Below are 13,539 nucleotides of genomic sequence, written 5' to 3' on the forward strand. Positions count from 1 at the left end.
AAGGGACGTGGCAGGGACATGGGAGGTGGCAGAGAGGGCGAGAGACAGCCGGGAGCAGAGCTGGGCTCTAGGGCTGCTGCTCCATCATGAAGAAGCTGGTGTGGATCATCTCCAGGTCACTGGAAATGTCCTGGGGATTCACAGGTTGAAGATGGAGCTCAGGTTTTACCATGACTGTTTTGTAAGGAGGAGGTTAAGAAACAACACTGTGCACAAAGCAGTTGTGATAAGGAAAAGCCAGAGCCACCACAGCTGGAGTTGTCCAGGGTTTTCCACACTCCAGAGAACCCCGATGGCCGTCGGCCTCTCCTTGTGCTGCAAAGTGCCTGTGCCTCTGCAGCCACACCACGTTCCTGCTCCCAGGGGACAAAACATGAACTGGCATCGTTGCTGGAAGCTTTCCCTGCAGCTCTGCGACATCCCAAGCAGGCAGCAAGGGCAGACATGTGGCACGAGTGTCACTTGAGGGCCTGTGCTGGCACAGCCAAGCCTCCCCCATGAGTGTCCCTGGTCTGACTGACTGGAGGAGGGCTGCAGCTCCCTGGCACTGCTGGGCACCAGCTGCAAATATGGGGCTGTGGCTCAGGGCTGCCAAATGCCACCGGGTTTGCTGAGCCCAGCTGGAGGCAGAGGAAAGGTGACAGGACTGTGGGACCAGGCAGCTTCTGCAGAGGAAAACGTCACACAGCCAGAACATCCCAGCACTGCCTGCAGGGATGATCCTCATCCACCGTAATTGCCTAAAAGTGAGGGGTTCAGAATTGCTGTTGTTGCTTTCTATTTCTCCACGGATTTTTCACAGTGCTGCAGGTAAATCTCATGCAAGATGTGCAGGTTTTATTGCAGGAATGATGTGTCCATCCAAAACACAGCAGATGCTCCAAATGTTTGTCCTCTTGGCTTTGGGCAGGATGGTAAATCCACGGGGATGCCTCACGCCCCAAGGAGACCGAGCTGGCGCTTCCCAGAGCTGTGATTTGATGTCATCTTCCTGCAGGAGTTTGGGGCTTAGGCAATTCATCTTTACTGCACAAAGCCCTTTTAGAGGTGGATTTATTGTTCATATTGCTGGGGAAATACTGGGTTAGTTGTTGAAGAGTGCCAAAAAAAAAAGGGCTAGCAAGAAATCTACAATATAAAGACAATTTTATTGCCGATAAGCTCTTAAAACTCATTTTTTTTCCTGTTTCAGTAGGACCTTATTCTTCCTGATGAAAATCCGGTCATAGCATCTCTCATTAAAAATAAAATTATTTTGAAATAAATAAATATATAAAATAAATATCATATACATTTTATAAATAGTTTTGTCCTTATGCACAGTATCCATGCTTACATCTGAATAATGTTCCTTGCCCCATTCCCACCCCAACAGCAGGAAGAACCCCACAAATCAGGACCAGTCCATGGAGCATCATCCACGTAGCAAATTCCTGGGCTGCTTAAGCAGGGCACCACTCAAAGGCTTTTCCATAGCAGGAAGCTATCCCAGCTCAGCAGCAGCATCTGCAGCAGTTCTGTGGTCTTTGTTTTCTTTTCTTCGCTTCATTTTTAGGTTGTTTTGGGGCTTTCTTTTCCCCAGTGATCAGGTTTGCTGACCTGCTCGTTCCTTTAAGCAACCGTAACATTGAATATTCAGCCTCTCTTGTAGCAACCGGGTAACGAAAGTGAACAAAAATGGAAGATTAAATGTAGGGATCCCTCCCTTCCCCTACCCCCGCCCCATAAATAACCCAGGTTCGATATACACTGGAAACAAGGAGGAACAGCAGTGTCTGAATTCAATGTAAGTGCTTCCCTAGGTCATCTACGCTTACAGGAATGATGGAATGACTATTAATAGAGTGCTCTGGGAAAAAGCTTGGGAGCCCAAGTATGTACACTGACACTGCAGGAACCATCACCTGTAGTGGAAGAGGTCTCTGTACATGGCAGGGATTTTGGCAGGGTCCACAGGCCGGGGTAAGAAGTGGGTGAATTTCTGGTGTCTCTTAGTCCTGTACCCCTCACGGGGGGAGCCGTCCTTGTTGAGGGCCACGTAGTACTGGCGCTCCGAGTCGGGGTGCTTGTACAGGGTGGAGGCGTAAGTGTTGTACCAGTTCTCCTCAAACTGCTCGCGGAAAACGCACTCCCGGGTGAGCTTCTTCTGCCGTGGGCAGCGCAGCAGGGGAACAAAGAGACACTCGTGTCAGAAAGGCAAAGGAGAAGACATTGTCACCCTTCCTTTGTTTTTCTAGCCTTTCCCCAGCTGCCTTCTCCTGGCTCCCCTGAGGATGAGGACTGTGGGGATGAGATGTGGAAATGGGCACAAGACCCAAGGACTTCTTGGAGGAGGAAGAAGATAAAAGCAGGAGAATGTGGGTGTGGATTTTGCAAAGGTGCTCCATGAATAATAAATCAGACAGGCACACAGCAAAGCTCCAAACCTGCCCAGGTGTGAGTTTGAGCTTGCTGGGGTGGTCATACCACCAGGCAGGGACACATCCCCCTGTAGCAGCCCCCTCCAAGGTACCACACACCCCAAATCCCCTCTTTTGGGTAAGAGAAGCAGCAGGCAGCACATCTGAAGGGTCTAAACAGGAAAATAGGAGCAAGTTGATTATTGCTGTGTGCTTTGGAAGTTCAGGGCACACAGTTGGATGCACTGAGATGGGAACGAAAGCATTGCTGAGGATTTCACCTGCTGGAGCGTCAGTGAGCTGTGATGGGAGGCTGTATCAAGACCCAGAGGGACATGGGATGTCAGACCCCAGGGAAGGTTTAGGGTAGTGATAGATGATGTGATGAGGGTGTGTGGCTGGTGCATCCCACGCTGGTGTGGTAGGACAGATGGCACTGGTGTCACCCCAGCCACAGACAGCCTTCCCATCCAGCCCTTACAGCTGGGGGCTCTTGGCAGTGGCTGTTTGATGATGGACTTTTTGTTCATGTCCAGTGTTCCTTCTCTCTCCCTCCCATCTCCATGTGCCAGTACAGGGATGTGCCCAGCTACAGTGGGGAGTAAGGCTGTCCCTCTGCCCCATGAGGACACAGGCGACTTTACCATCCCCGCTGTGCTGTCACAGTGGGTCCAGCCATCCCATCCCATCCCATCCCATCCCATCCCATCCCATCCCATCCCATCCCATCCCATCCCATCCCATCCCATCCCGGTACTGCCAGGGTGACTGGGAGCCCTTTCAGCTGAAGGGCAGCCTGTAAATGTAGCATGCTCTAATATTACAGCCACTGTCCCTCCACTGTAAACTATCCGGGCAGGGAATGTGTCCCCTCTGTGGCACACGGAGTGCTCAGTAAACATTACTGCCTAGCTGTGTTTTGTAACACAATCCAGGAGCTCACCTGTGCCCAGAACCTGTTTTCAATGTTTTGCTGCTAATTAAATAAAGCCTCCAGAGCCCTCCAGAAGTCCTAGGCCACAGCTTTGGCCATCTGAGACCCAGGGAACCATGGGCTTCTCTTCCCAGAACTGTCAATAAATACAGGCTGGGCTTTTTCCCTCCTCTCAGATGCCATCTACTTGGAATATATTGGAACCTGACAACTGGCTGAACTCTGGCTGCTGCTTTGCCCCCATTCCCCTGTGCTGCACTGGGTAGTTTGGAGTACAGTGTTTGTGGAAAATGTTTGGCGAGTCTGGGGTGACTCTGCAGGGTGTGATATATTCCTTTCCAAGCCCTGGGATGTCCCCACTGAACCTGACACCACACTGGCAGCAGGCAAGGTGCTGCCCATGACTTTTGCTGCCCTAAGTATTAGTGGCATTTCTGAAACCCTTGGGAAGCTTTACAGAAATGTTGGCACGAGGTCAACAGGGACAGGCTGAAAAGCTCTGTGTCCCGAGGGGACTCCACGTGTCGCTGTGGGGATGGCTGGCTCTGGCTGCATCAACACAGGCATCAGGCAAAATTGGCACAGAGGGAAATAATAAACTTGCTGAAAATTTAAAAATACTGCTGTACTGTGATCTCCCAAAATACCATTGTAATGCTAATGCTGTTGTCAGGCGCTGTTTTATGGACCTTTAATTAAGAATACTGTAGTGGCTTTTGAGTTCCAAAAGCCATCATTGTACAACCCACGTGTCCCAGATTTTAAAACTCCAGGGTTATTTGGGGACCTGGCTCGTGACGCCGGCACAGTTTGGAGCAGCCTTTTGAGTGTGTCCCTGCAGCGTCCTGCCTGGTGCACATGATCCCAGAATGGTTTGGGTTGGAAACAACCTTAAAGATCACCTTGCTACAACCTCCTGTCAGGGGCAGGGACAGCTCCCAGGACTGTCCTCAGGTCAATCCTGTTTCCAGATTCAGTGCCATAAAATGCTACCCTGTTGCTGTTCCTGTGTTGTAACATGAACACAGGCTCTGGAATTTAATTAACCCATCATGAAACTCGACTCACAATCAGAGCTGCAGGGTTTGAAGGCAAAGGTGGGGGGGACACATGGGTTCATGTTCTCCAGCAGGCACAAGTGAAAGCTGCAACTCCAGGAGCTGCTGAGCAGCTTTAGAGCTTGACAGGAGAGGTGCTGCTCCAGCCCTGCTTTCTGAAGCGTGTTTCAGGAGATTTTGTGTTTTATGGAATACTGGTGATTTTTCTTTTTTCTGTTTTGCACATTTTTAATTTAACCACTGGCTCTGCATTTAACTGCTGTGCAGGGTAGAAGGTGTTTCAGAAATGAGGTGGGAAAAGAACAGTTATTGGTGCATGAAGTATCTGATGATCAGAGAATCAGAGAATGGTTTGGGTTGGAAGGGACCTTAAAGCTCATCCCTGGGACATATTCCATTATCCCATGTTGCTCCAATCCCTATCCAATCTGGCCTTGGACACTTTCAGGGATGGGGCAACTATCTCTGGCAACTATCTCACATAAACATCAGCAACTGTGTCTTAAACGGTTTAAGGGTCTGTATCAGTCTCAGGTGGAAAGGGGAGAAGGAAAAATGAGCTAAACTTGTAGTTTACTGTTTGCCAATTGAAGGTTTTCTAACTGCTTCTGTGCATACACAGTATATGAGTTTTAACTTGTACACTGAGGCTTATCTGATGGTGAGAGGAAGTGCTGCCTTCTGCTTTGGTTTAAAACTGGTTTATTTTATTTCATTTTATTTTTACTATGATCTGCCCTTAATTGATCTAAAATAATTAGGAATTGAGTTAAATTAACCTGCAGGAAGCACCTTTACCCAGCAGTTAAGATCTGGCATTTTGACTGTAAGTCATAACACTTAAAGAGTTTACACTTGGGGTTTTTAGTCAAAACATGGAAAATTTTAGCCTGAAAAGGGTACTTCTAGGAAATCATGAGCAGCAGCCCTAGACCTCTAAAAGGAGTTACAGGGAATTTTACAATAACACTCAGGTCACAGTTTCAGCTTCTGTTGTTAAAGAGCTGTAATACAAAGGTAAGACCTGCAGATAGGTGCAGACCTGACCATGAGGAGAATGCAACTGATGTGTTACTCAGGCTGTGAAAACACATAAACAGTTCCTGGCTTTATACCAAATGCCCCCCTGCCTTTACCTGGCCATTGCCACACCATATCTGAAAGGCAAAACCTCAGTGTGATGTCTGGGGGCTGGGCACCACGGTGGGCTCTCACAGCAGGACTGAATCCTCCCTCAAACCCAATTTCCTATATATATTTATATTAAAACAGCAGTGGCATCGAGGGCAGGATTGAGATCAGTGGCACCCCAAGGATGTGGGGGGACCTGTGACAGAGCAGCTTGTGACACAGCTGAGACCACAGGCTGCAGAGCTGGCTGTGGGACAGGATGGAATCAGCCCAGCCTGAACTTACCGACCCATAGAGCTCGCCTCTCTCATTCATGCCGAGGTAGAGTCCGGAGTCCACCCCACGGATGCTCACCAGCCCCACTGCTAGGCTAATAAACTCCAAAATCCCTAAAAAAGAAAAGAACTGCAAGTCATACAGAGGAAAAAAATGACACCAGGCTCCAGCAACAAAAAAAACCCCAGCCATTCCCAGTAACAATACAATTCTTAACTCTATAGTCCCATCTGCGTGCAATCTTCTAATTTCTAGTCTGGGCCTCTCCCCAGCATTGTCAATTTGAGTTGCCCAAGAGGGATTATCTTTGCTAATGAGAAAAGCTTTGCAAGGTTTTGTTGGTTTGGGTTTGGATTTTTTTCATAATTATCACCAAGAAGACAGATGTAGAAACTTGTGCCTGGCCACTAGCAATGTCAGAAGGCTGTTACCATGCAGGGTTTTGTTCTTCACCAAAAGTAGTGTGATTTTGTCTTCTGGAATAACATGATTGTCCCACAGGTTTTGAAATCATGGATTCAGTAAAAAGAAGTGAAAAGCACTAGAAGAGATGTCTGTGAGGACCATCTTCATGCTGGCATTCCAGTGGGATTCTTGCCAATCCAAAATGTATATACAAGCTATAGGGATAAAATCCAGCTTCAAAGCACATGGGTAAAAATGTGTTTTCCTCTGCAGCCTTCAGAGCCATGGCACTGCCAGTCCTTTCTCTGTCACCTCCTGCCACTGTTACTGCCAGAACCCCCTCCTGCCCTCTGTGTCCTACTGCCTGTCCCAGCCTCTTCCCAGTCCAGAAGTATCTGTCCCAGCCATCCCCAGCTCTACAAGAGCAACTGCTTTACCCATGGGCTGCAGCCTACTACGATGGTGTCAGATACTTTAAAAATGAGGGGCAGCCTCATTTCCTGTGTAAAGCAATAGCAGGGTCTGGCTGCTGTACCCCCACAGCCACAGCTGTTTCAATGGGGGAAAGACTTGTAAGAGGAGAACCTTTGGTGAAGCACTGAAAAACAAACAGCCCCTACCCAACACCACAAGTGTTCAAACTACCCAGGAAGACTTCCTGAGGGCAGTGGTGGGACTGTGTTATTATGGATTTCACATATACGTAGAGGTCACAGGCAGTTTTGCCAGTGTCCAGTGCAGGATTAATTAGCTGGGAGGCAGAAGGAAGAGGGTTTTCCTCATCTCATCTGATGACTGCATGTCTCCATTGACTGGAGAGGAAAATTGCTCTAACCTTTAGCGTGGCTCCAGCTCTCCTAATATAGCTCCCTAATATTGCTCCAGCCCTGGGCAATTGATGCTCTGATCAGGTTACCTCCCAGAGCCCCTCTTAAAAGTATTGCCTTGGTTTAAAGCCACCATGTGACAAGCTGCCACCTGAGCCAGATGACTTCAGTGGCAGCCACAGCTCTGGGTCACCCCACAGCCTGGGGACGGTTGTGGCAACTCTCAGATGACACCGCATCACCGCCTAAATATAGGACAGCCCTGACCCCCTTTGTGCAGCACAGACTCATCCTCAGGTGCTGGCAGCTAAGCTGCTGCAGGAATTCCTACCTTCCATCAGACCTTCCATCGCCCTTTCCCCTGCCTACTCTAGGGCTTGTGCATCTAATCCAGCCCTCCCTGAAACCAGCGGGTGCTAGGGGACATGAAATATGGACTTGGGAGCATCAAGGCCTGGAGACAAACAGGGAAGCAAACACCAAAAAATACACTTTATGGACCAGAGCAGACATTTTACAGGCTGAAATATGCCCAGCGACACATCCTGGCCTGGAAACACATCCTGCCTGCAGAAATCAGGAACAGGCAGCACACGCAGGGAAGGCAGCCTTTCCAAGTCAGACAGGCACAGACCCTGGCTCTGCTCTTCTTGGTAATTGTTGTGGTTTCTTAGCTGAAAAGAATCCCAAACAGGGAGGAGAGAGGTGCAGGATGAGGGGTGGTTTCCTCCCTTCACTACCCACCAGTTCTGACACAAGGGAGTTACTGAACTGCTGGGTGATTTTCCCATCCACAGACCAGAAATTACCACAGCTGCTCTTTGAAAAGGAGTGAGGGAAGATGGACAACTACAGGGAGTGCAAGAAGTAAAACAGGAGTACAGAGATACACCCAGGAATGAGGGAGTCTTTTCCAGGCTGGAGACAAGGGAATATTTAAATGAAACATATCAGGTAACTGGAGAATGGTAGATGAACCTTCCTGTAGGTATAGAGACAGCCCTCAGCAGCAGCACTTTTTTTGTCTCCTGTCACTTCTGGGAAGCAAGAAAATGTTGCTGGTTACATTGAGAAACTGAGGCATGTCTAAGGTAGAGGGGAACCCAGATCTTTTTTTGAATATGCCCACATGTATGCTCTGTATGAGGCACGTGAATCCAGGTCTCCAAAGACCTGGGAAGGACCAAGCCAGATGCAGCATCAGCCTTCCTCTCTGAGCAGGAATGAGACATCCCTCACCTGCTGCAGGTTGGGCAGACATAGGTTTTGCAAACAAAATTTTTTTCAAGGTGTGCCCATGACAATCTCTTCTGACAACATCCCTTTTTATGATCTCTGAGTGGCACTTGGAGACATGCATGGAAGATGACTATGTTGAAAGAGCATTAAGAACGTAACTTGAGCCCACAAAAGTCAGGAGACAGAGTAAAGGCTGAAAATATGTGGGCGGATATCCATCCTGTCCTTAACTCACTCCAATTCTAGACAAAATTGCAGCTTCGTACATCTGATCTCCAGCAGCACAGGGAGTGGCCACTGGGGCCAGCTCAAGAATTCTCTTTCCAATTGTAGCGGTGTGTTTTTGTGGTAGAACATGCTTTTGTTTTTTTCTTTTGCTTTCTTTTTTTCTTTCCCCCAGGACTTGCCTCCTTTTTTTCCTTACTTTGATTATTCCTTCTCTTTGTTCCTTGAGTCTTTCCAGATAAGACTTGGAGAGATTTGATTAAGACTCTGACTGGATTCATTTACCACCAAAGCACTGGATAATCTCCTGAGCTTTGCCATGGCAGGACCCACACACTCTCGCCTTACTCTAAACCATTCCTCAAAAAATAATTCAGCCCCCTGCACCTGTCTCTTCTTACATGACTGTATTCAGGAGCTGGGGTACAAAAACATCAGATGTTGTATTAATGGCTACAAACCCAAAGCTTCAGCTAAAAACCTCAACAACTGTTCAGCAACAGGTGCACTATGGTCTGAATGTCAAAATTACAGCCAAACTTTCTCTGGAGGTCTCAGCAGCTTCTCTAAGAGTCTGTGTAACATATCCATGAGCAGGTTTGTACCCCAGAAGAGCTTTGTTTTCTGCCTTGATTTGTCTACAGTGCAACCTCAAGGCCTCTTTCTCTCCTCCACTGCAGTGAGTAGCACCGTTGGGTTCACATCTTTAATGCTGCTGTAAAAGAGATGTGAGGCAGAAAAGGAGCAGTTCCTCCTGACAGGGATTTTCCTGGCAAATTTCTCTCAGTTTCATTCTGAGAAGGATTGTCATAAGGGTACTAATGTCAGTCCAGATCCCCTCCAGGTTTTGACTGTCCTTTATTTTTTGTAGAGGAAGGTTCTGAGCAGATGCAGTGAGAGAGATACATTTTGGAAAACGCTTTTTTCTTTTGGGAGTGACCTTGCCAGAGCTGCCGGTTCAGAGAGTGAAATTGGGCACTTCCATAGTGTGAGAATGAGCTTTCTTCCAACAAACCTAGAGGGCTTTTCCACATTTTGCATTAAAGCTCCTCTAGGAAAAATAAGCTGAGCTCCATTGTTCTTGCAAGAATCTGTGTTTTTACAAGTATAAAATATCACATTCCAGAAGACAGGTGTGATTTAGGAAGGCTCCAGTCCTTGACAGATGAGAAGCAGTAGTTCCTGTGATTGCTCAGGCAGTGTGGGTGGATGATGCCAGTACCTCCCCTGTCCCCTACAGTCACACCCCCAAATGCTGTGGCACAAAAGAACCTCTTCTTTTAATCATCACTGTTGGGACCTTGGGAGTCTGTTCTGCATAGCATTGCAATAGCAAAGCAGGGCTTTGGCTATTTTCCTCTCTGGAAGATGTGGATGTCTTGCACATCTGGCAGCTTTTGGGATGGCTGCGCATGGGAGGGTGCAGATACTGCTTGTCTATTCTTGAATCCCTTCCAAATTAAGAGAGGGGGATGCCAAGTCTGGTTCTGCCCGACATCCCACCTGCAGCTGGACACATGCCTGGGCTGTGGCATTGCAGCCATCCATGGAGCACCTGAATTATCTGCTCATGGTACCAGCCAGCACCTTCCAGTCCCATGGGCTTGATCCTGGATCTCTAAGTATTTCTCCAGATGCCTCAAGATTTAAGGCAGCTTTAAAGACTTTCCTGAACCCTTCATCTACCTCTGCATCCCTCACCACAGCTTTGGAGTCCCCAGAATCGCTCAGGCTGCCTATTCCTGTTATAAGTTACTTCTCTCTGACTGTTGCACGCAAAATTTAGGAATGCATCGATACATGACATCCTAATACAAACCATACCAGTAACATTGGAATTTAAATATTCATGGCTACTGAACACAGATGGTGAATACTGTGTGCCAATACGTTATTGCTTTGAGTCTCTGCTGAAGCAAGGCTTAGTCCAACTTGATCTGAATGCAAGGATTCCAGTCTAATCCTTTGGGGCTTTGTCTTGCAATTACAACAAATAACTATTTATTTTACACTGCCTCTGGGAAAACCCTGAAGCAGAAAACTATAATATCTGAAGTCTGGTCTAGTTTACGGAGCTGAATGCGGACTGCTAAAACACTTAGGGAATGCCAATGTTTCGATTTATTGAAAGCACTGTGTGACTTAAGCTTCAGTGTGCAAAATCCATGAAAAGTTTTAGCATGTCTAACACGTTTTTTCCAAGTTTGAAAATATACTTCTTTTACTCAATCTTTACAAAAAATGGACCTGAGACAAATGCTGCTATTTGAAACTGGCAGTTTAGTTCTACAAAGGTAAGGAAAAAGAACTGATAGACTAGAAACACTACGTGGCAGCTTGAACTAAAACCAACCAGATGCAATCGGTTTGCTTTCAACTCTTTGAACGTGGAAACCCATCGCATACTGCAGCATGAAAGGTTAAAAGATGGGTGTTTTCAGGAGGTAATTAAAGAACGCTTGCCCCATGAGCATATTAGTACCTGACTCTGACCCGCGGGTTATGACTTTCTTGTTGATTTAGGCAGGGACATGCCATGCACACACCTGGTGTTTATGGAAAGATAAGCTTCCCCAATTGTTCCAAAAACCTGCCTTACACCTCCAACAATAGCAGCAGCAGCACTTCCCAGAGTATCAGAACGGACTGGTTGCAAACAAGTAAAGGCAAAAAAATAATTCCTTTCCCCGAGGAGTTAAATCACTTGAAAACTATAAAAAGTCTTGCAAGCACGTCTTGCAACCTGTTGACAACATAGCTGAGATCACTGGCATGGGACTTGTTGATAGCTTATACAGACACCTGCACTAGATGCTGGAGTAGCGGGAATTTCTCTTACTGTGCTCAGACTGACTGTACTCTTTTCGCCTGTGGCTTGGGATGCATTTTTTGAAGATTACATATAGTCTCATTAGAGGTCACTGCTCTTGTGTGCCACTGATACAGGCACTGCAGTCTTCCAACTGTATCCCGGGCAGCAAGGTAAATCCACGGTGCTCTGCCTATTGTTCCATCTTCTTTCTTTCTTAAGTGTTTCTCCCTCTTCAGCTTCCCCCTTTCCTTTCCAACAACCTTCCCAAACCCAGCTCCTGACACCCCTCCAGCCAACAGATCCCTGCCCGCTTTGGGGAGACGCTCTTCTAATCAAAGTCACGCACGTAAAGGAGAGCAGCTCACAAATATCTGCAGACGCCAGAAAGAAGGAGGAGTTAAAAAAAAAAAAAAAAAAAAGAAAGAAAGAAAAAAGAAACTACTAAAAAAAATAATTTTTTTTCCAACCTAGGAATTTCCAAGAAATTCCAACGAGGAATGTCCCTGATTTGCCTCCCTCACCGCTAACTTCAGAGGCATAGCTGAAGCTGTTCACTGTCCTCTTTTATTACTTTATTAATTTATTTTTTTTTACTTTTTCTTTTTTTCCCTCTTGCGAAGGCACGTTTTAGTGCACCTGCAGAAAGGCTGAGCGCCGGGAGAGTAGGAAATTGGAAATAAAAACTCCCGCATTGCTGGGGAGTGAGCGCATTTGTTTAGGAGGCCAATTATATCCGTCCCGGGATGATTTATATTAGCGGGGTAATTAGTGGTGCGCGCGGGGCACCTGCTCGGGCATCCCCCCCCGGCCCCTTACCGAAGCGGCTGTGGTCCTGCCGGGTGCCCTGCACCGTGCCGTTGGGGAAGATCTCCAGGTGGAAGCCGGTGCGGCAGTAGAGCTGCCGCCGCCGCAGGATGCCCTTGAGGTGAGCGAAGTCGGTGGGGGAGCCCCGCTGCAGCCGCCCCTCGATCTGCCCCAGGCGCTCGTTGAGGAAGCCGGGGGAGTCGGCGAGGGGCAGCCCGGCGCCCAGCGCGGGGGGAAAGCCGTGCAGGTCGGGGTCCAGCGCGCCCAGGAAGCCGCCCACCTCGGCCATGGGCGCGGAGCGGAGCGGCCCCGGGGGCGCGGGCTGAGCGGCCGCTCAGAGCGAGGGCTGCGGCCGCCCGGCCCCGCGCTGCCGGCCCCGGCCCGGCCCCGCGCCGCCCGCGCCTCCCATCGCTGGATCCAGTGTCCCGCCGTCGGATGCGAACTGCACTTTATATACGTACACACTCCCCTTACATTGACATATTGGATATTTAAATGCAAGCCACACCTCACTGGCATCCCCTTTGGCTATTGCTTCCCTCCCCCCCCCCCCCCTTCTCTGATCCATTTGGCTTTTTTTTTTTTTTTTCCTTAAAAAAAAAAAAGGGGGGGGCCCGCTTCACTCCCTCTTTTATTATGAAAAAAAAAAAAAAAAAAGGCAGGAAAAAGCTACACATCGCAGTGAGGCATAACAGCTCTTGGCAGGTCCCCGCCAGCCGACGATGAAATCATGGAGCCCCCGCACGCACCCGCTCCCGCACCGCCGGCAGCCCCGGCCCCGCTCACGGCCCTGACCGGACCCGCAGCCGCGTCCCCAGACGCCGCACGGCCCGGGTCGCTCCGAGCCCCCGCGTGGGTCGGTGGCCCTGGGGCTGTCGGAAGCCCCAGGTCCGTCAGTGCCGCCACAGCCTCAGCCCCCAGCGTGCCCCCCACCCACCACCCCCCGGAACGGACACGGTGGAAAAAAACAACACGTGAGGAGAGGGTCGAGACGCGTTTTTCAGCCGAACGTGTAAAAACGGAATGCGATCTTTCTGAAAGGCGATCCCGCGGGCTGTACGGCCGGGTTACAGCCGCCGGGACGGGAGGGAGCCCGCGGCGGGGCCGGGCAGCGCCGGTCGCTCTCCCTCCCCACCTTCCCCATGCTGGAAACAGGTGTTTCCGCGCTCTCCCGGCCCGCCGACACCGTATCTGTGCCGGCAGCTGCGGCCGCGCTGCAGACAGACGGAGCCGGGCGGGGCGGGGCGGAGCGGAGCAGAGTGGGGGAACCGAGGGGAAGCGGGCGCGGGCGGGCCGGGAGCGACCGAGGGCAGGAGCGTCCCCGCCCTGCCCGGCAGGCGGCGCTGCTGCTCGCGCCGCGCCGCCCCGGGGCGCTGGGCCCACGGCGGGTGCTGAGGGGGCCTATGGCGGGTGCTGAGGGGACCCAGGT

The 13,539-nt window shown here is 49.5% G+C and overlaps 1 protein-coding gene across 1 annotated transcript; it reads right to left on the reverse strand.

Annotated features, from left to right (window-relative positions):
* Positions 1-1,129: 1,129 nt before the first annotated feature.
* FGF16 (fibroblast growth factor 16) lies at positions 1,130-12,472 on the reverse strand. Its single transcript, XM_015626493.3, has 3 exons — positions 12,123-12,472; positions 5,808-5,911; positions 1,130-2,146 (listed from the first exon to the last, which is right to left on the reverse strand). Exons 1-3 carry the CDS (start codon positions 12,397-12,399, stop codon positions 1,901-1,903), a joined length of 627 nt encoding a protein of 208 aa, XP_015481979.1. The 5' UTR covers positions 12,400-12,472; the 3' UTR covers positions 1,130-1,900.
* Between the last annotated feature and the right edge of the window lie 1,067 nt (positions 12,473-13,539).

The sequence above is a fragment of the Parus major genome, chromosome 4A, assembly GCF_001522545.3.
Source record: "Parus major isolate Abel chromosome 4A, Parus_major1.1, whole genome shotgun sequence".
Taxonomy (NCBI): Eukaryota; Metazoa; Chordata; class Aves; order Passeriformes; family Paridae; genus Parus; species Parus major.

Bases quoted from the DNA above. Each gene is read 5' to 3' on its own strand.
- FGF16 (XM_015626493.3), bottom strand. From the start codon at position 12,399: ATGGCCGAGGTGGGCGGCTTCCTGGGCGCGCTGGACCCCGACCTGCAC. The intron at 5,912-12,122 runs GTAAGGGGCCGG...TTTCTTTTTTAG, and splicing joins GCAGGACCACAGCCGCTTCG to GGATTTTGGAGTTTATTAGC. The intron at 2,147-5,807 runs GTAAGTTCAGGC...TGCCCACGGCAG, and splicing joins GAGGCGAGCTCTATGGGTCG to AAGAAGCTCACCCGGGAGTG.